The sequence below is a fragment of the Hippoglossus stenolepis genome, chromosome 1, assembly GCF_022539355.2.
Source record: "Hippoglossus stenolepis isolate QCI-W04-F060 chromosome 1, HSTE1.2, whole genome shotgun sequence".
NCBI lineage: Eukaryota > Metazoa > Chordata > Actinopteri > Pleuronectiformes > Pleuronectidae > Hippoglossus > Hippoglossus stenolepis.
In genome coordinates this window covers 5,330,726-5,352,836 of record NC_061483.1, presented here as the reverse complement: position 1 = coordinate 5,352,836, position 22,111 = coordinate 5,330,726, and the positions used below count along the sequence as shown (strand labels likewise).

Below are 22,111 nucleotides of genomic sequence, written 5' to 3'. Positions count from 1 at the left end.
GTAGCGCTCAGCGTGCAGGATTAACGGTTGAAAGATTGGCAGCACTTTGACAGAGAAGCAGCAAAACGCAGTCAAAGCGAGACGTCTATTAGCGGCAAGTTTGCAAGTTGCAGATATAGGAAGGGGTGGAGTGTCACTGAATCAGGCTCCACCCCCTGCTCCTCCAAATATGGCAACTTCTGGTTTCAAAGAACCAAGATGGCGCTGGACAAGATGCAAAACTGGAGGCTTGTAAATGGCGGATTACAAACTAATGAGCGACGTCATGGTGGGTCGATAATTGGGGTTAATTACAGTGAATGAACTCATTCTAAGGGTGACATGAATGTTTCATGGTAATCCATCTAGTAGCTGAAAGACCGACTTGTGCATGACGTGCGTCCCGAGTCATATGATTTATGATTTATGAAACAAGGATATTGGCTGAAACCTCAGTTTACACAAAGGGAATCTATGTGAACAGTCACATTTGTGCAATGTCTTATTAGTCAGATATTAAAAGCAATTAAAGCTTGATGCATTGTGTTTGTTTTCCTGCTCAGATTCTGTTCTGAAACTAAATTGAGCTGTACAGTTGTTTGTGCACAGACCAGCAGGTCCCAGAGGTCAAACCTTCAAACCCGCCTGTGACTGATGTCTGAATAAACATGCACAGATCAGCTCGGAGTGAGAAGTGAGTCCAGAAAGCAGCTTTGGGATTTTTCTTCCGCGCTGCTTGTGATGAGCAACGATGTTTGAGTAAAGTGACCCGCCGCAAACAGCAGTGAAAAGCGATGTCGGGATGGTGGGAGGTAAACAAGACGGACGGTCAGAGATGAACCTGTTCTCTCTGGAGGTGGACGAGCCGTCTATACCACAACCACCTGAAATGATGTCCACATGAAAAACAGGACTCTCGCCGGGTTGATGCACTTAAAACCAGCAGTGTGAGAAATGCTCCCTGCTAGAGGCCAAGGAAAGTGGTAAATAAGAACCGTCGGCTGCTTGCATGCCAGGCTTCAGTCAACTTTCTCCCGTCAACACGGACGACCTCGTGTGAATACTGATGAGTGACGGTACCACTAAGTTGAACGCGAATGGAAACTCACCATTTGCAGAGATGAATTTCCCGTCGCTTTACGTACACAGGGAAACAATCATGAGAGTAAATATTCCTGTTTCTCATCATCTTCATCGAGTCTTTAATGCTTTAAAATCAAATTCATAGCCTGCGTCATATTTCTGAACTGTGTTCGGAACATTCACCTCTGTGCTGGCAGCAAGATAAAGATATTATCTCTTTAGAAAATGTTTATTTCAAACTGTGACTTCTTCAAAAACAACCGGTCATAGCTGTATAAAACTTTAAACGTCCGATATCTGTGCTGTCGTACATATATTGAAGACACTTTAATAAATCTTTACTTTGAAAGGCGTTCCAAAAAGTGACTTAAAACGCTTGTTTGGCTGCGGACGAGAGGCTCGAACACAGAGGAAAACATTTGTTTTGCTAAATGTCTCATTAGCGTGACCAGGGCATTTGTTATGAAATGTAATTATAAATTAATGAGGTGTTTCAAGGTCTTCAGTAGGAACCAATGAGCGACAGACGGAGGAGGGACGTCAGACAGTGACGGACACGCTGATGATTTGAGTCCAGAAAGACACAATGACAAAAATATGGAAGCGCATCAGACTGAAGTTTAAAACACGAGTCGAGTTGTTGGTCTTCATTTGCAACTGCTTTGCATTAGCAAACACTAATAAGGAAACATAACATCTGCTGCCCAAGTTTCTGCGTGTCTATAATATTTAATTGCAAATTAACATATATTATTTGCCTGCAGACTTACCGACAGTCCTTTGAATCAGTTTTCTCTAAACTACACCGGCTCTGCAGCACAATGTTCTCGGCTAATTCTTCCCCTTCGCAGGAAAATGTTGACATATTTTAGAACAAGCTCAAGTTTTCACCCACGTTGACGTGCGAACTATTCATTACTCCGGTGACAGGCCATCACACAGTCAGCTACTCGTACTTGGAACAATCTGTGCAGGTTAACCTCGCTGCTGATCTGCAGCTCCGCGGCTCACGTAGGAGGGAAGGCAGGAATGCAACAATAGAAAAGGCCAACCTGTCAATTGACACGTGTTCCGAAATATCTCGACATTTACAAGCAGTGCGGGGAAATTTACATGTTTGAGTTTTCCTACATTTACTCCGTTTTTATCCTACATGCACATTAACTTATTATAAGCACCTAATATATGAAAAAAACAAGTGTTCAGATTCTTTAGAAATACTCAAATACAAGGCTTGCATTTAAAATCATACGAGAATATAATCACTATAATTTACTTTGGATAGTGACAGTTTAGTCGTTGTGCAGTAAGTTGCTAATTCTAAAGAAGGAGCGTGTAAACATAATTTTAATGTTGTAGCTGTTCAAAGTGGAGGTGGTTTTAATCACTTTACACAGTAGTAAGATAAATGAGGGTAATAGGATGATAATTGAGATGAAAAAGGAAAAAAACAAAGCTCTGATAGACAGATTTATATTCATTATTTTTAGGACTTTTGCTGTTTGTGAAATACGTCTTTCTGCTTTAAACATTTATTAAAATGAAAGCATTTGAGAAGTTGGAGGGAGAATCTCTTTGTGGTGAAGCTGTAAACAACTTAAAGATGTTTGAAATGTGACGACAAGTCTTTTTGTAAGAGGTAACAGTCCAAACGTTTGAGAATCACCGGTCGATATATTACAGTGTGAAGATTATCATATCTGGTTGGATATAAAATTTTAATCTGGAAGTAAACCTGCTCTTTTCAGACTAATGTATTGTTTGAACAACAATATTTACCCTTGTGAGAAAAGGCATATGTTTTTGGAGGGGTACATTTTCGTTCCCCAGGGAATAATGCATTAATCTTGATGGGGAAAATTAAAATCAGGCACGTTAAGGGGATTGAAATCTATGAGTGTGATCAGTGGATCCAAATAAAGATCCAGGTCAAGCTAATTTAAATGTGCTCTCATAGGGGAGTGTCCCTTTTTTAGCTGCTGCATGTTAACACACTGGAAACCTGTAACTTTCACCAATGTTTAGAAGAGTCTGGAATCAAGAGTTTACATGTATCTACAATAGTTTTAGAACTATATCTAAATGAACATGATTTGGGGCAGAATTTAAAAGGGACTGTTGGGTGGATGTATTCGCTGAGTTCAGGTTCCCTCTGTGTAAAGTCGCATGAAAAGGAAACCAAATGTAAGATAGACGCCTGAAATCTGCTTTGATGAACAGCACTTGATTAGAAGCAATTAGTTTCATCACAGCAGGACACGAATGTGACGTATGGAACAACGTTTGGATTTCCCTTTGTCTGCACCAAACAGTGAACGATTAACAGAGCTGTTTTTCCAGGAGATGTTTCCTGAAAGATAATTGTGTCTGCAGCCGTCTGGCTCCTGCACCAGGCAGGGATGTGGTACCGTCCCAATCTGGGTCAGAAGTGGTCTCCTGTGAGCATAAACCAAGATGGTTGAACACAAGCAACCCGTCACTGTCGGAGCCCATTCTTCCTCCGTCAGCTCAGGCAACATCTTCTTAAGGCAGGTTGAGTGGAATCGGCTCTGCTCGTGGAAGTGGCCGCTTGTGGGCGAACGCTTCATGCATTATTTCCCAACGTTTGACAGCATCCGTCAGAATCAGCAGAATTTTACAGTGGAGCGATGGAGGAGGGGAAGCGTTTAACATGAGAAGAACCTGGATAAAGTGCTTTAACCGAGAACATTTACTATCAGGGAATGTTCTGTTTGATTGTACACTACATTTAGACGGACAGCGTGATGAAGAGGGAACGATGATGGGTTTCTCTTCTTAAAATATGCATTTTCTGCCTTATCTTCTTACCTGTAACCGGCAGACTATGAAAGTTTAATATCCAGGAGCTTTATCCGGAACGATTACTTAAGTGGACTTCTTGGTAAAGGTATTGAAGCAAATGTTCTTCTAGCGTCCAACGTCAGCTGATAAATATCTTTGCTTTTTTTGGCTCCGTCATCCACCTCCTATCTCCTCCTTGCGTGGCAGAGATGAATTTCCCGTCGCTTTATGTACACAAGGAAACAATCATAAAAGTAAATATTAAGTGCTGAGCGCGGGGCAATGAAATGCCCGATTTCTCCGCCGACACAGGGCTCCGGGCATCTCAGACATCATCTCCTATTACTTTGATGAAAATTGCATGCTATCGGACCACGAGAATTGGCTCCCTACCCGAGACTGTTAAATTACGAAGCAACTTCCACTCCAATCTTGCTGATCTCTGCATCCTCGCGCTAATGAATCTTTCACCGGCGAGGAAAAAAAAGTGTGTATGTGTGAGCGGGAGCGCCGCGAGGGTCTGGCGGAGACTCACGTGTGGCGTCCACCAGTGCTTAAGGCCCATTATGTTAACTTCAGCCTAGAGCGTGAATCTCCAAGTGGTGTCAGCGAGTGCTTGAGCAAACCTCCCTGCACTTTCCCACTTTGGATTTAAGAAGAAAAAACAAAGCCGACTTCAATCTAAGTGTCCCCGTGAAACTCAAAGTGGATAAATGTTTGTCTCATATGTGGAGCATTTATTTCCGCCGTCTACTTCGGGGGTAGCGCAGCTGTTGCGCCCCTGCTACGTGCAAAAATAATTGCCTTTTGATCACCAACAGTAATTAGCAGGAGATTAGCCATGCGTTTGTAGAAATATTAGCATGTCTTAACTACATGCGTTCGCTCATACTAATATGTCAAAAAACCGCACAACAGAAAGCGAGATAAAGGATGTAATAACACGGCTGAGCTCTTTTGTGCCGTTAATGAGCGTAATGAGGAACAGCACGGGGTCATCAAAGAGCCGAGTTCTTGACATTTGCCTCCCTGTCAGTCGATTGTTACCCCACGACTCAGCTGTTTGGCTCTTTCACGCACAGCAAGTACTATTGTGCTTTTTTTTCTCCACGACTTAATTTGAGATAAATTTGGCAGTGATTTACAGGGGATGTGACCCACCTCCACACGCACAGGCCCAGTGGACAGATGGAGCACCCCAGTAATCTCTCCAGTGCCGGGTGTGCTCAGATTCATCACACGGGCCCCGTCAAACTGTCGTACACTGCCTATGCAGGAGATAATGGTGCTAGCAACTGCTCACAAGTGGAGTGCTGCTGTTTGTATGCTAATGCAGTGGGAAGAAATTACTTCATTAGCATAAAAAATTAAATAAGAAAATCAACCTGCACCTATCTTGAGTTTCCTTTGCTCCTCTTTGCTTTTTTGTGAGACGCCTTTTTTAACACACATGCTTTAATTGGTTTGGCTTGTTTTATTCCAAAGAGGATGAGAGAAATAAAAAACTGTAATCTGATCATGTTATGCTGCAAGAAATAGAGTTTAAATGTGGACAGAAAGCAAAAATCAAACCTCTTATACAAACAATGACGCGTATGCGCAGGTTTTTAAACGTGGATGAACCTGCTACTAAAAGGTAATAGACTCCTTCCTCATTTCAGGTCGAGGAGTTTGCCTTTCTTGCTAGTAAGGCTGCACAATATATCTCAAATTTATCGTCATTGCGATATCAACATTCAACATTATCGCATGTTTTCCTAATATTATCGTTGAGCCCTAGTCGGCAGGTGTTAGTGGGTTTTAGAGAATATTGATGATGCCCCAGCAGAGGGACAGTTGTGGTTCTGGTTGGTTCAGTGGCAGAGAAGCAGGATGAGAAATAAATAAATAAATAGATAATAAATAAAAAAAACTACATAAGTGTTGTGTCAAATGTGTGAGGCAGCCGTGAAACAGAGTCCCAGTAAGTTGTGACTGCTGCGAGGGGAGAAAAGCCTCTCGAAGACAGAATTGCTGGCCAGGATCAGGGCAGATAAGGCACCGTGGGGCTGGGGCCGACTTGATGGTTTCAGAGCGACCGAGCGGCCGAGTGTCAGAAATCAGAACTAACAGGATCTCTGATTGAGGCTGACATCACCGCTTGGTGGGGGGGGGGGAATAACGTTGGTACTGTGAAGTAAATCCTCAAGAAAGTAAAGTGATGTTCTGCTCCAGCTCTGCAGAGAAGCAGAAATACTTGTGGAATCGTTATGAATCAGACAGTATCGTATTTTTTGGGGGTTTTTTTTATAATTAAAAGGGTATTGACCAGATAAAACCTTGACACATGACTCTATTTCCAAAATGTGAAAGTGCTGTACAAGTAAAACAAGAAGCACTATCAACACTGACGGCCTAATCCTATTTTTTACAGTGAATCCTCTCGGCAGTCACCTTTTTTTATTCCTAAAAGGGATTAAATCCTGATCCCTCAGTCGAGTCTACTGCGACCTTGACTTTGACAAGCCCGAAACAAAGGCTGTGTCACATTGAATTAATAATTTCACAGGGAACAAATTTAACTCCCAACGCACCAAAAACTCCCATAATGCCCTGAAGTAATTGGGCTTTACTTCCAGAGCTACAGAGTATAAAGACTGACATCAATTACTACGACTGCTGCTCGATTTAGATGCGCTATTATTCTGAAAAACCTCTGGATTCGTGTTCGCCCAACTGTTATGTTTGGTCATGATAATTTCTTTGGGCTGTTTCTCTCTAGAAAGAGACGCTCGGGGCATCAAACCGACAAGTAGCCACTTGAATAGGACGTCATAATCAGCAAACACTTAAATTCAGAACGCAGACATTATGCTGTGTGCGCTCCGATGTGCGGTGAGGTGAAAAGTTTGGCACCGAGTTATATTCCATGATGTCGCCATGCTGGGAGTTACAGCGTGAAATGAATTTTAATTTGAAAGAGTTTACGCAGAGAGGAGAGGAAAAATAGTTTTTTTCCTAAAAAATGCAAAAACAGCAGCCTGCTTATCTTATCTGAAAAGTCAGCGGGAAAATTATACTTCGCCACAGACAGACGGAGGCAAATCCCAAATCCCACTTACTTTCCGTTTTTCACTTTACAAAACAAACTTATCTCGTTTTCCCCCTCAGACGCTGTAGCTGCTGAGTTTAAACTAAGGTCACTGGCAACAAACCACTGACCAGACATGGTGAGGCGAACTCAGAGCTACAGGCCTTTTCACTGCAGATACTCAGGAGGGTTTCAAGGGATTCTGGTGGCTCCAGGCAAAACGGTGCCTCGGGGGCCCCACACCGAACCCAACTGAACCTCCCCCCCAACACATTATACATAAAAGCCATTCCAGTCTTCAACCCAACCTCTAAAACTCTGAGGTTTTGGCATACAGATTGTGGCATGGGGCCTGATTAGGGCTCATTGATGCTCAACGTTGGATAAGTGTGAAAACGGAGACTCCTGTACATGTCTTCTGAAATATTACAGATATGGAAGAAGCATAAGAAACGGAGCAGGACCACTGGAAATTGTCTGGGGGCAATTTGTCTAGATGGCGTTTACAACGAGTTACGTTATCACAACCTCGTCCACTGCGGCAAAGTTTGTTGTTGTCAAAAACTCTGGACTCTGCACTGTCCTCTAGTGGATGCATTGCTTAATAACCGGCATGGTGAGAAAGAGTATTTCCAGCACTACGGACAATATTTTCCCCCACGAATAAAAAATTGGTAAAAAATAAGGAGCCCTCTTCCACTGCCCTGTTTTATTTTGGGTGTTGCTGGATATGTGGGTGCACGTCAACTAACTAGATAACTTTAGATCAACATGTTCCACGTCTGTTCTACACTGTGGCTCTTTGGCATCGTGGGCTTCTGATAAGTTTCAGTATCAAAAGAGCCGTTGTTAATAATCTGCTCCTGGTACGACGAGTCAATATATGGCTCACTGTTCGGATGTGAATCAAAAGAGGTCAGGGATGCATGTTGCATTAGGAGTTCTGTGTTAATTCGAGGTCACAGTGAATGAGGCCTTGGACAAAAGCAAATGTCTCCACACTGCAATCAGCCATGAACGACATGTGCAGCACAACATGTTTTGCTGTAATTTCCTTATAATTGCAGCTGCTCTTAGTCATTTTGGTCAAAATATAATTGCAGCAGTGGAGGACAACATGTGGTGGAGTTGTGCCAGTATTTGTAAACCTGAGAGAAACACATGCAGGTTGATAAGAGGAAATTTCTGTTTTAAAAACTGAACTGTAGCTGTTTTTGTTTGCGTCTGTAACATGTCATCAGGACGCGCTTCACATCCATTTACATACAAACCCACCTGTAAAACATCCATGTTGACTAAACCTGGCTCTTAAACTCATGGAAGAAATGCTAAACATTCTGCCTAATTTTCTTTTGATTGGGTAAAAAGAAAAAGGTTCGATACTGAAAACAAGTGCCACTTGATTAATTGATTTACTGAAGGTAATTACTTGTTTGGTAACAGAGATATTAACATGTCATTGCAGCAGAAGCACAGGTGTCACTGATACTGATGTTCATTAAGACCCTGAGCCAGTTTGCTAAATTATGGTTATGATTGGTTTGGATATTTTTCAATATCGTTGCTAAATCAATACTTTTGAAACAGTAATTTTAGAAATTTAACATATTAACTGTTAACGGTTCAAAATATACTTAACTTAAATGTATAAATATAAATCAGCTTGACATATTTACAAAATCCCATCATAAATAAAATCTAATCCAGCAACAATATTTGAACACTACATAACAGTATCAGTGCTTGATACAGTAAAATACTAGACATGGGGTCACGTTAGCCGTCAAACACGGAGCATCCTGCTACTTTCAAAAGTATCCTGTGCGTCGCCAGCTGCTTTAATAAGTCACTTTTCTCCCTTTACATTGATTTGCTGCACGTCCGGGTGTCGGAATCCTTTCACGTGAAATACAGCCTCAGTACAGACCGTTTATCTTTAGGCACTTCATTATCGCATCGACTTCAGTTTGAGGAAACTGCTACTAACTTTAGCCTAACGTTACTGTCAGAGCCACCAGAGTTAAGTGTAATGTTGACTTGGCACGTGTGGTGGTGTTCATGTTGCGAATTAACGAAATCTTCGCTATGATTCGGCCCGGTAGGAATTATTGTTCCCAACCCTGTGCATAAAAATACCTGGAATCTGAAAGTGAAGCATATTTCTAAATGACATGTCAAAGTTTCTGCTGAGTTAAAGGTTACAAGAGATAAAGAAAAGAGGTATTTCATAGTATTTTCAATACATTCTCAAGGTCTATTTAGTGAAAGATGAACAATATAAACTGTTAATCTTTGCAGAGCACATGTGGAAGACTCAGACCTCGTGTTGGCTCAAGGACAGCAGGACCTCATCTACACAGTAAACCAAGCTCACCTCAATTATTCCATATAAAAAGGTTGGATTTTTTTACAACACTGCAGGTCTTCTCTTTGGATAAACATTAAATCACAGTGAGGTGCGGTGAATACTGAATTACCTTGGCGTGCGGCTGCTGAAAGGTGACTCTGGAGCTGTTGATGAGTGATGAGTATCTGAACAGGTGGGTGGGGGCGGCGGGAAATCTGTGGCTGCCGCTGGGCTGGTTGTGCAGGACGGCGGAGAAGCAGATGTGAACTGTGTCCTTCAGCGCCTTCAGCTGGGACTCCTGTCCCCAAACAAGATTACACACACAAGAAGATTCCTGAACGGCTGCATCCCTCCTTCCATCCACATGAGAGATTCACTTAAGCATTAAAGCCACGGGAGGTTGCGGTTTAAAGAGTAGGACCAGCACGGGAGGCGTCGTTAGGCAACACATGAAGTGGAACTCACCAGAGGAGCAGACGTAATGTTCAAAAGATCACTTACCTTTAATCAATAATAATGATAATAGACAGAATGGTTGGTTTGATTACTTTATAACAGCCTCTGATGTCAAAGCTCCAGCAGCAGAACGACCCCGTTTTCCTGATCAGCTCTTTTCTCCCCGTGCATTTTTAACTCATCCACCTCGCTCCCAGTGACAGTGTTTCAATAACCACACGTGTAAAAACAACATTAGACCTCATGAGTTAAAGCTGAGGCTCGTCTTCAATCTGCTGAAGCCAAACATTTAGAGAATCAACCCTCTTTAATGAGGAATTTCTCAATACCGAGGATGAAAACCTCTATTTTTTTTTACTTTTACACTTCACGTCCATCCTCTGACACCTGCTCTCTCAAGCTGTTTTCAGACATGACTTCTCTGGAGTTTACCCGTCAAACTCACGAACAACGCAGCAGGAGATTCTGCGCTCAGAAAAACACAGAAATCTCGGGAGGGTTCAGGTGATGGGCGGTGCAGCAGGCGCAGGCAGGAGGTGATGTTTAGATTTAGCTGTGTAAATCGTGTGTTTTTGTTTTGGAGGTTGTTCGCAGTTCAGTGCACGTCTGAAAGCAGCTTTCAAGAGGGATTTATTCTGACCAATATTACTACACATACTTGAGTCATTTAATAATTTAGATACCATTTCTCAATTCAGTGTTTGGCAATCGCAGGGTTTAAATGGGTCGGACAAGAGAGGCGACATTAGCTAAAGGTTAAACACCAAATAAATAAATATAACAGTAAAAGAACAAAATAACTTGATATATTTCCCCGTTATTCACCTTATCCAGTGCCGTCTTCTCCAGTTCCTCCTTCGCGATGGTTAACTTGTGCTCCAGGTCCATTAGCTGCTGCCCCTGCACAAAGACAGGACTTTTGAAACAGCCGAAGCTTCTTTTGTTCCGCGCAAACAAAGCACGTCTCCGTCTCCCAGCTCAACTCAGCAGTGCTATCAATAACACAAATCTATAGCACAAAGGAATGAGAATCTGTAATATGACACACACACACACACTCACCCTTATACACATCGATCCAGCATTGAAACTCATCGTCGTTGATATGCATTTAACACTGAGTCTGAAAGTACTTGGATCTCATAAACCTCCAGAATCATAAAGCTGCAATTCAATCATTTAATCATTAGTTTAATTTTGGCACTAAACCGCTCTGCTGAATGATACCTATCTATTTCCTGGAGCATAGGAAGTGCAGAGGGTGTTCAGATAACAATCTGTTCACATCAGACGCCTTAAAACCATCAAACCCCTTAATGAGCATCATTGCTAGAGTTTAATCCCTGAGCAGAAAAGGGCCCTTTCTTCAGTGAATGAGCCAACGTACAGTAACGCAGTGAGGAGACCAGCAGGGCGCCCTGCGGGGAGTCTTCTATTATTGATAAATTCATCATCGAGAAGAAAAGGGAAAAGTTGTATGGGGATCATTTGCATGCAGTCAGTGTAAAACTGTCCTCGGTGATGGACTTTGAGCCATGAACTTTTATTGGGTGTCTTTTACTGGCCTCTCAAAATGATGGACTGCATGGACTCACATTCTGAAACAGCCAAGGTCGGCTAACTCAACAAACAAGCGACAACTAAAAAAGGGCCTGATATTTCCGAGCTGATGGCTGATGGGGCTGTTTGGGGTTAGTTTAATAGACGTATGTTCTACCTGAGTGAGTTTGGTGACACAGCGGGGGGGCACGTTCGCATGTTTCGCCGATTTCGTCTGGATTCCTGTCAGCAAGGTGGTCATTTTAGTGATGAACATGTCTGACACGTATGCGGCTGTGACGATGTGTGTGTTTTTCGGTGACGGATGAATGGAGCGGTGAAAGTCAAGGGCAAGGGAAACAATCAGCTCTACGGGTTTTAAAAAGACGCCCGAGAATCAGATCTTCGTTTTTCATTCACAGCGAGTTTAGGACAAAGTTGTTTGTAGCTGTCGGGCTGCGCTCGAGAGCGGATCCTGAGGAAATAATAAAGTTTGAAGAACAGATCTTCAGCCGTGGACGCGGAGGCTTGAATATAATCTTTTTGAGCCAAATGGTGAACGAGCGGCATAATTATTCACTTATAGACATTTGAATTATTTTCAACATAAAGGATATTTAAAGGCACCAATAAAAAAGGCTTTTTACAGTCCGATTTTTAATACGCTGGAGACATGATTAGATATTTGCTATAAAATAACTGGCAGCGGACATTTCATTTCATGCACCACATGCTTGGAATGAGGAGGACTGAACTTGGAATCTGTACTCTCTCTTAATAAAAGGGGCCGACTGTGAGGGAGAGCGGGTTGTCCACTAAACAGATGGACGGTGACTCGATTCCTGACTCGTCTTCTGAAGTGTCAATGGGCAAGACACTAAACCACAAATTGCCCCTGGCGGCTGTGAGTGTGAAACCCAGCGTGTGAATGAGAGGCACCGGTTCTAGATATTTTTATACTTCCCTTTAATTGTTTTTATTCTTTTTTATTGTCATTTTGGAGAAATATCTTATACAAACATTTCCTTTGGGATTAATAAAGTTGTATCTTATCTCATCTTAGATGCATCGCTGACAAAGCACTAGATATACAAGCTCTGTGTGAATGTGTGTAAATAGGTGAATGTACGTCTGTGCTAATCTGTCCCTGATTGTATTTATACATGAACCTGTTTTAATTTCACTGTTATTTTGTTTACAACCTATCTCGACTCCCTGGCAGAATAGAATCTAGTTCCTTCCTGATTAAATAAGGGATAAATAAGAAAATAACTAACTGCTCAGACTTACGAAATACACCACTTTCAGCTGCCCTAAACATTTCTCTATGTTTATGTGATGGACCGGGAAGAAATATTGCAAAACAACACCAAGTGCTGAGTTTAAGAAAATGTGGACCAGTGAATAATCATGACTCCGGGCTGGACTGGTGCACACAGGAATAGAAATGAAGAAAAAGAAGCAGCAGCCTGCTCTTAGTTTGTCTTCAAAAGGATGTGAGGACTGTGTTAGTATGTAGCATTAACTCCCTTCGGGATTAATAAAGCACTGCATCTATCCATCCATCCAGTACACATCATCAGTGGGTAGTGCTCTGAAGACGGCCGGCGCTCGGCCACTGACCCAGAAATGCTGACTTTCAGGGTTAGTGCCTCTGAGTGCGAGGCTCCAGATTTCTGTGTGGAGTCCATTAGAGAGGCGGGGTCAGTGGGTTACCGGCCACTCTGCTAGTCGAGGCATGCAACTACATCAGGCCGTCATTTTTCCTTTCTCTTCTGTTTTCTTTGTTTCCTAAGCTGGCGGAGAAACAGCTCGAGGGGTAAATTTAAAAGTGGACTGACGAAGAAAAGAATAAAATGCGAAAGCTCGAAATACGGCTCGTCTGCCAAAAACGTTGTCTCGCAGGGAAACGCAGGGAAGGAATGTCCGGGTTCCTCTGACGTTATTTTAATCTGAAGGGGCTGAGCAAGTGAAGGGGAACCTGCCTCTGCGTAGTGTTTACAGTTCTGGGGTCTGCTTGGTTTGGATTCACAGAGTCTCCATTGTCTTTAAAGTTCCACTAGTCCGCTAGGAGGATGAAAATAATTTGGTTTTGAGGTTTCCTGATTTGGTTTATTTCCCTCGTCTTTGTCCCGGCGTGTTGTGTTGAATTGTGTATGTGTGACATTCTGCTGCGAAATGCACTTTGCCACGGTACAACAGCCCAATTCAATTGCCTCCCGGTCAAGGTGCCTTGACTGACATCCCCCCTGTGAGGCTGATGACATTTCCCCAACTTGAGTGACTCTTCTCCACTTCCTGCTCCCCCCCCCCGCTGGGCTTTCGATCACAGCACATGGGGAATACAGATTTTCAGGAACAGCTCGAGGGATCAGTGGGGATCGGGGACATGATGCATTTCCCTCTGACCTTTCTGTCAGAGAGGAACGCTGACTCTCATCCCTCCGAGTTGACTTGCTTTGTCTGACGAGACAGAATATGATCAAATTAGCTTCATCCTCCTGTAACTGCAGAATCTCCCGAGACCGTAATGTCCCAGACGTCCACGTGAAATGTTTGGTGACTTTGTTGTGGTTTTTTGTTGAGTGACTGATGCAATTTGGGGACAAGGATTTAAGAGAAGTGACACCGAGCAAACAAGTCAATGCATCCATCATTCGCAGGCTAGAAATAGAACAAGGGACAGGACATCCAGGAATAATACATTCAGGCATTAGGAGCAGCATAAAATCAAGTCTGGATGGGGCCAAGTCCTTTTAAGTTCATTTACGTCTGACGGAGCTTTCGGGGACGACGGTCCTGAAGGATCAAAACATACATTTAAGAACCTGGCATCACGGCGACAGGAATGTCAACTGACATTTTAAGCGCCGCAAACAGGCCCCGAAAGGTCGGCCTGGTATCAGTGAATGTCAATGGATGTTACGCGAGCTCTCAGATCTAAGAACATTTAGTCCTCGCTGCACAAGGGGCAGAGGACGGCACTTTGCAGAACGCAGACCAAGTGCCGGCCAATTGACTTCGCAGGCTTCTGCCTCCTGGACGGGTCTTTGTAATTGCAGACTGAATTAATTGGAGTGCCTTGTGTGACTGGATCATCCTTTCAAGGTGTTCTGAAGTACCTGTTTAGCGCTGGTCTGGAGCTACTATAATGCAACCCCCCCCCCTCCCCCCCGCTTCGTTTGTGCTTACCTTAAAAATTAAATCCTTTTTCCCGTACCGCAGTTCTTTCAGTTGAGCCTGGATCTTTTTGGACTGCAAGAAGAAGATAAGGAAATAAGTGTTAGCTTATTCAAATAGAGAAATTGGTTTTAGATCACGTAGCAGGATTCTGCCAGCTGCAGCAGAAGACGCCTTTGTGAGTGTTCCCTGGGCAGAGCTCTGGCTTAGAGGGAGGCCCCCGCTGAGAGGAAGAAAATATCAAATCTCCCCTTCACTGAACTGCATAGTCCACACAATGATGCAGTCATGCACTGACTTCTTGCCCACTGTCTAAACCTGAATTCTCACTCCCACTACACACATTACCACCGCCATCACCGCACAAGCAGATTGCAGCAGGCGCCCACCTGCCATCGGGAAGCAGCGCACACACACACACACACACAGACACACACACACATTTCTTTTATTTAATGCCGCCCTCATACGTGGTGCACAGTGACCGGCTCTGCCTGACATTCGCTCTGCCGCTCCACCTCAGTGGGTGCGTGGAGCACAGGGCTTCTCCCACAGAGCTCGATACACAGCCGTCCTCAGAGTCGCTCATCATGGGAGCTGGAGCACTGAAAGCCTCCACATGGGACTCAGCAGCCGCTCACAGGGTTTCACGCTGTGTCATTATTGAGACTTGATGTTCTCATGGATATTTCACACTGAGGGCATTCTGAAGTCTGTGAGTGTTTAGGATGCAAATAAAAACTGCACCCGCTCCACTTGAAACCTATCAATCAATGGGCTTGTAGCTTGTTCCCCATCGAGCTGTAGAGGCTAAATATCTTGTGACACCTTTTCTATATCAGGGGATTCAATAAACATTCAGAGGTCGAGAGACATTTCCTCAAGCAAAGGTCCTGAACATCATAACTAAAGGTTCAGTAGGATATACTGTATATTAAAATATCATGTTATTGATATATTATTTATTAATGTCTGTGAAAACGGATCAAAGAAAGGATAATGCAATATTATTTTAACAATATTTATTATTTGTTTTCACACTGAATAAGATAATTTCAGAAAAAAACACTTACAATTTTGTGGTAAATTAAGTTTCCCTTATTCTTATTGTTGTTACCCCCATTTCCACTTAGCAGGACTAATTGTCTACTACGTCTCTAACAACTGAACATCCTTAACAGCTGATTATCCCCCCCCCTTTCTTTCCTTCTCTTATCCCACTCTTCTTTTGTTGTTCAGTGAAAGAAGCTGTAGCTCGAGCTTGTCCTGCCAGGACCTGAGTTCGGAGTTCACAATTCGATTGACATCACGTGAGATGATTTACAATGCATACAGTTGGTCTGTGAGTTTCCTGAGCCACTGGACCAGTGCTGTGACGGCTGGAAAAGCTTTGCAGGTCAAAATAGAAATGATTTTTTTTTGACGATTCTCAATGATTTATAGGTTAAAGGTCGGAGTCCGTATAGGACGGGGTCCGGCTCCAGATCCGGACTGTAACCTCTGGTCTATATGATTTCCTCCACTTCTGTCCCTGTGGTTTTTATGCACATTTTCAATTTGCAAATACACATATGAGCAGAGACACACGTTTGAATACATGATCGAAGTGGAAAACAAACGTAATGGGACAAATACACTGGAAACAAGCACATTTCTTCATTGTTTGAGGGTTTGAGGGTCAATACATCGATACCCTTTAGATATATGTCTATTTCTTTCTGTCTCAATATCTTTACAAACCTCTCTTTCTACCTCTATACTTTCTTTCCAATAGCAGTAAAAATGTGCCACGAGGTCTAATCTTGCACCAAAACCCTCTGAACCCAGAGCTGAGGGACAGCTCTGGGTTCTGTGCACTTTACGAGCACCTGCGTACCAGTTTCCTAAAGTCATTTTTTTCTAAATTAGATTCTTTATCTTATTATTGCTCTTCCCAGGACGCAGCCGTGTGCCCGCACTCATCTCTGTCTTGTGTAACTAGATTCAAAAAGTGCATCCTAGGGCTCCTCATAAACAACTGTAAGGTTAAAAAAAAGCTAATTTAAACACTCCAGCTCACTGCAACGTATCTAATTTGGGATCTTTACGTCTGCTTTCATGTGGCCTGGCTCATAAAATGAAATGTGAACTCATACAAAGAAAATTAATTTGTTAAGTGCAGCTTTTGAGATACTTGCTGGTAATAGAATGAGTCATAAATGAATGACTCATAAAGAGGCGAGGGAGTCGAACCCTGTGTGGCGTTAACTTATAAATGCAAATATCTGCATCTGTAGATGTGCTGAGCTCTTGGAATTGCCAAAGCATTGGTCTGTTATTTACTGAGAATAACTCATGTGAGCTGCCTGCCCGGCCCAGGAGAATACCAGCAGCATCTCTCTGTTGCTGTTCCCGATGGTTCAAACCCGGCAAGAGTGAGACCTGCATTTTAAATAGTTACAAACCAAACAGTGATGCAGTATTTTACAACACCAATCTCCAAAATTCCGTGAAATGCATCGCTGACAGTCATTGTCTCTGTGGGGACGATGTCTACAACTGTCAATGACAGACTGGAAAATGCCTGCATAAGCATGTTTTTGACACTTTTGTGTTCTGCCAGGTTTATATTTATTCATTATTAATGACAAGACCAGTAAAACGGAAGAAGCTCCACTCGGCCACATTCTGGATGGACTCTTTTCATAATCGTGATATATTTGGGAACCTGATCCCTGATTCATTCCCTCTGGTTTAACTAAAAAAAAACAAAGTTTGCAAACTTTGTTAACTAACGTAAAACTAATCTCTGTAGCTATTGTATTTTTTGGTTTGCTCCAAATCCTGCAGAAAAAACAGCTGATATGCCTGAAGTTTCCTTATTGCTTATTGTGCACACCAGAAATCTGCAGGGCTCCTTTCCGTTTCATACTTGCACTTGAGGTGAGGTGACTCGGTGCCGGTCTTCTCCAGAATAATAGGTGTCGCTACACAACCATGTTGCCAGAAAAAGGCAAAAATGAAGAAGAAACACAAACAGGTTTTTGGCACCGGTTTGATTCCTCCACTGCCTTCCTGCATGCGTGCACTTCTTTGCCTTGACCACCGGGACGCAGGGGTTTTTGTTGTTGTTTGTTTGTTTCCTGCAAAATGCCTCATTTCCCCTGCAATCTCCCCCCAGGAGCCATCATAGAATCTCTATGCCCACTAATTAATAAGCTCTGATGCCCTATGGCCACGCAGCACGCACCAAATTAAAAACATTCTGAGGTGCATGACTTGTCGAAGCGATGTCCTGTGCAGGCGGAAATGTCGTTTGACGTAATTTCTTGAGCACGCCACGATGCACAAGGTCAGTAATGATGAGCATAAACCAGCTTAATGAACCTACATTGACTGTTTGTCTTTCGTTGCTGGGTGAGCAGCATAAAGTGGCTTTATTAGTGGAACCATCTGCTGTGATGAGAACGACCAATTTCTGGGCTCTAAAACCAAAATAATGAGCTTAAAGGGGCTAAAAAAGCTCCATATAGAACAGAGAGCCGCTGCAACATTGCCTTGTTATTGTTTATGAATTCACTGAAGGCTTCTATTGTTTTTTTTTCTTCTAATTATATGTAATAAGCATTTGGAAACTCCTATAACCAGAATGTGAAGCACCTTCATCATCCATTCGTCAAAGTCGGTTATTGGAAATCACCCAAACTGAAATTTACCTTTTTAATCTGACAGCAGCCATATTATATATTTTTTATAGTTCACTTTTCTTTCAGTTTTCTCTGGCACATTTCTCACCTTTTCCTCGGGCTACTCGCACTTTTTATGTGTCCAATTTACAAGCCCTATTGTTTGATGCAGATTAGTTTTTGGAGAAATTGATTTTTCTTTTGCACTCTCATTTTCCGACGGTATCAATAACTGTGAGGTAAAGCTGAGGTCGCAGCGTCAGGCTCTGCATCAAACTGGGTTTGTCTGTATACGACACCGTGTGGAGGCAGGAGGAGATCGAGATGTTTCTGTATATATTTCTATTCCTTTCTCATGTTGTTATCGTAGGAAATTGCCTTACATCACTACTGAAGACGCCTGTTTTACCTCTGAAAGTAGATCTGCTTAGTATGTACAGTGTGTTCTTCACTGCACCATGAATCCTGCTTGTGAGCGAACAGCACAACTACATTCCAGAGAAGCCGATAAACAGGTGAGGTGACATGACAGGTTGGTGGTCGGTGTGCAAAATGTACAGACATCCTCAGCAGGCATTGGTACGTACTGTACCTCCACCGCAGCCTCACTGATCTGCTGCACCTCCTCCCCCGTTTAAACAGATTGCCCTATTTGTGCAGTGTGTCTGATTGGCTGAGGCATGCGAGCCGAGGCAGAGCAGTGACTGGCTGGCGGCCAAAACGTCCCGACTGGAAGCATATATTTTATTCTCGTCATTTCAGTCAGGATAATCTGATTTAATCAATATGGATAGTGAATGAAGTGGAGCGACGCAGCATTACATCTGTTTGTATTGCTCTCCGTGCACATCACTAATTGTATTGTAGGGAGCATCAGTGAAGCCGGCAGCAAACGTCATCCGTCAAAACAGCAGCATTACCAAAGTGAGCAAACACTCAACATTCATACGGGTGGAAACGGCTTCGGATTCTCGTCTCTGATTTCTGAATGGAGTTATTCTCATTTAAATACTGAAAAAAAGCAAATCATTAGGGACACCACACAAATACTGCAGGTTTCAACAAGATAGATTTAAAAATTAAAACCCTTTTGAAGAGCAGAGTGGATTCAATTTAAGACATGAGTCAAATATGATAGATATGAAGGAGCGTCAGAGTCACAAAACCACCAACACCTCCCCATCGAAGACAAGGTGAAGTAGCCGAGGAGAGAATAACCCTTCTCAAACTCCAGACAGATACAGGAGGCGTCTGTAGTCTTTCCCAGAGCCGAGCCGAGAGAACTGAGATAAATTATTGTAGAAGATCAGTTATCAGTTCCACGTTGGTCTTGCTTGTAGTTTTTAGAGCATGTTAATATCTGTAAAACTGAGCAAGAACTACATACAACAAATGGAGACATTACAAACTATAAATGGTGCTAAAATATTTCTAAAAGCATAACAAATATTATTTTTTAGAATCTGCTCATTCCATCACATTCCAAAAGCTCATTTCCTTGCTTCTGCAGGTTCGGTTCCGGCCCTTTAGCTCCATATCTTCCTCACTCTCTCTCTCCCCATTTCAAGCTCATGCTGTCGATCTATCTCTATCTTAAAAAGAGTAGATGGTAAACGGGGCCCAAACAGGATCCACATGGTCAACAACAATACCGAGATAGGCTGTAGTGTTCAAATAATGATTGTTTGGGCTCAAAGTGTGCAGAGGAAACATCCTCACACCATTATCTGACCACAACCAGCCTGGACTGTTGACACGAGGCCTGATTCATCAGACCAGGAGATGGTTCACTGCCGCCTCAGATCTGTGACAGGACCTTATCCACAGGTTTGACGTGTTGTGCATTGCGAGAGGCTTGTCTGATCATCACGGTTGCAAAGAGTGGTTTATCTGAGTTACCCTGGACTTTTCTGTCAGCTTCAACCTGGCTGGCCATTCTCCTCGGATCTCTCCCAGCTGCAGTGTGTTTCTGTTTTGCAGAATTGTTACTGGAAGTTGTTGTTTTTTTTCTTTCACACATTTCTGAGTAAAAGTCTGGAGACTGTTGTGTGTGAAAATGTCAGGAAATCAGTAGTTTGAGAAATACTGGAACAAGCTTGTCCAGCACCAACCATCATGCCACACTCAAACCCCCCCCCCCCATTCTGATGCTTGATGTCAAAAGAATAACATACAGGTGTTCCTAATAAAGTGCTCAGTTAGTCTGTATGTCTTCTCTTTGTTGTCTCCCATAGACTCTATATACAGCTCCTGACATTGGTTGCTGCCTGCAGTATATATCATAAACCCCACCTCATCCATGTTAATGGCTGGGACATGGACCAAACAACAACAACGACAAAGTACACGTCAAACAAATCTTTCTCAGTTGAAGATGGTTTCTGTCATTTGAGGTTTTTTTAGGCATCAAGTGTTCATTTTCCCATTAAGTTTGTTTTAGTAAGTTATTTGATGAAAAAAAATGTAGCTCCAAAGTGCAAGATGGCATAATTTGGTCTTCATTTCTAGATGGTGGGAGAAGCATCATGCATCTTTGTTTACAGTCGATGCTGCTTCCTGATAGGACAGTCTGACTCTGACATATATGATGTGAGACGGGTTCTTCTATGTCTAATCTTCTACTATTTCTACTCTGATAAATTGTAGAAGCAGAACTACAACTGTGCCTAACACGTGAAATTGTTGATCTCTCTGCTGATCATCAGTTTTGTCACAGACACACAACAACACCGCCCTCAGAACTGGATGTTCAAGCGTTAGTTGAATCAACATGTATAATTTGCCTGCACGCAATTTTAGACTCAATATAATTAGGTCTAAAAATACACAAGATCGTGATGCCTGCTGCTCCATTCAAAAAACCGTTGGATTAACTATATGAGGCAATTCAACTTGAAATCATTGAGTCATTACAGGAAATCCTCCCGAATCGTCAGCACTAGGTTGTATTTTATCTGCATAAGGTTCAGGTTACTGGATGTTTCCATAAAATCCTGATGCAAGAATGAAATGTGATTCTGCTGAAACAACGTCCTTCACTCAAACGGTGGCCGTGCAGCAACACCATAAATCTGACAGAATAGCAAATAGGTGATAAATTCCAGCTCTTGAAGAACAGATGCACAGCAGATTGAACGGTGTCTCTGCTTCTCTGAAAGAAACTTAACCTTGAGGTTGACTCTGGTTTTCTGAGCTATCAGATGTTTCCCCCGAGGAAACGACCGTCTGCTTCCTGAAAGGTCGCAATAAATTGTTCCTATGAACTGGATAAGAAGCAAAGAAGAGCAGGAAGCAGAAGATTCACCAGCAGTGGCGCAGGCCTGGTAAGTTTCCTTCACAAATCAAATGGACTGCTGGGTTTGTGAAGTGAGCAGACAGACAGCTGAGTCGGCCCGGTGGCTGCCTGCCAGCGAGTTTCCGACTGAACTTGGTAAGTCTGTGATACACTTTTCTCGCTAACCTCTCCTCATTCATGTGGTTGTGTGTGAACATCAACAGCTCCACTCTTCTCTCTCTCCAAACTGATCCATGAAAGAAAGTTGGCATGGAAAAGTGCTTCCACCCGTCTCACTATGAAACAGCTCAAACTTTACAGTATCTTTAACCTTTGGAAAACGTTTCAGTGCAAACATCCTGGAACTGTATCTACTGAAGTGAATGGAAAAGCAATGCAAAGATTCACTAAAAATGAGAAATGATGACCACAATTACTATTATAATATTTAAACATGAGGTGGGGTGCACGTTTAATATTTCAGACATGAATGTGATGTGTATTTGAGATTACATAAAGATGGACGACATATCTGGCAGCTGGCAGCAGTTTGGGTTATAAACCCACAGACCCTCCATTAGCAGATGGGACAGAGGCCAGACTGAAAATTCTAAATACAGGTCCAATCAATTTTTTCTCTGAGATGGTTTCTGTCATTTTAGGTCATTTTTATCACATTGATTTAAGTTCAAGTGCTCGTTTTTTAGGTACGTTTG

General features: G+C 42.7%; 1 protein-coding gene across 2 annotated transcripts in view; it reads right to left on the bottom strand.

The window, feature by feature from the left end:
- luzp2 (leucine zipper protein 2) overlaps positions 1–22,111 on the bottom strand; it is a 146,356-nt gene that overhangs the window by 11,478 nt on the left and 112,767 nt on the right. The window contains exons 7-9 of one of the 2 annotated variants that reach the window (XM_035155762.2): positions 14,469–14,531; positions 10,563–10,628; positions 9,412–9,579 (exon numbers count right to left, since the gene is read on the bottom strand). In XM_035155762.2, the coding sequence (XP_035011653.1) occupies positions 9,412–9,579; positions 10,563–10,628; positions 14,469–14,531 (297 nt within the window). Of the gene's footprint in view, positions 1–9,411; positions 9,580–10,562; positions 10,638–14,468; positions 14,532–22,111 lie in introns of both variants that reach the window. The other variant, XM_035155757.2, reaches the window with a different exon arrangement.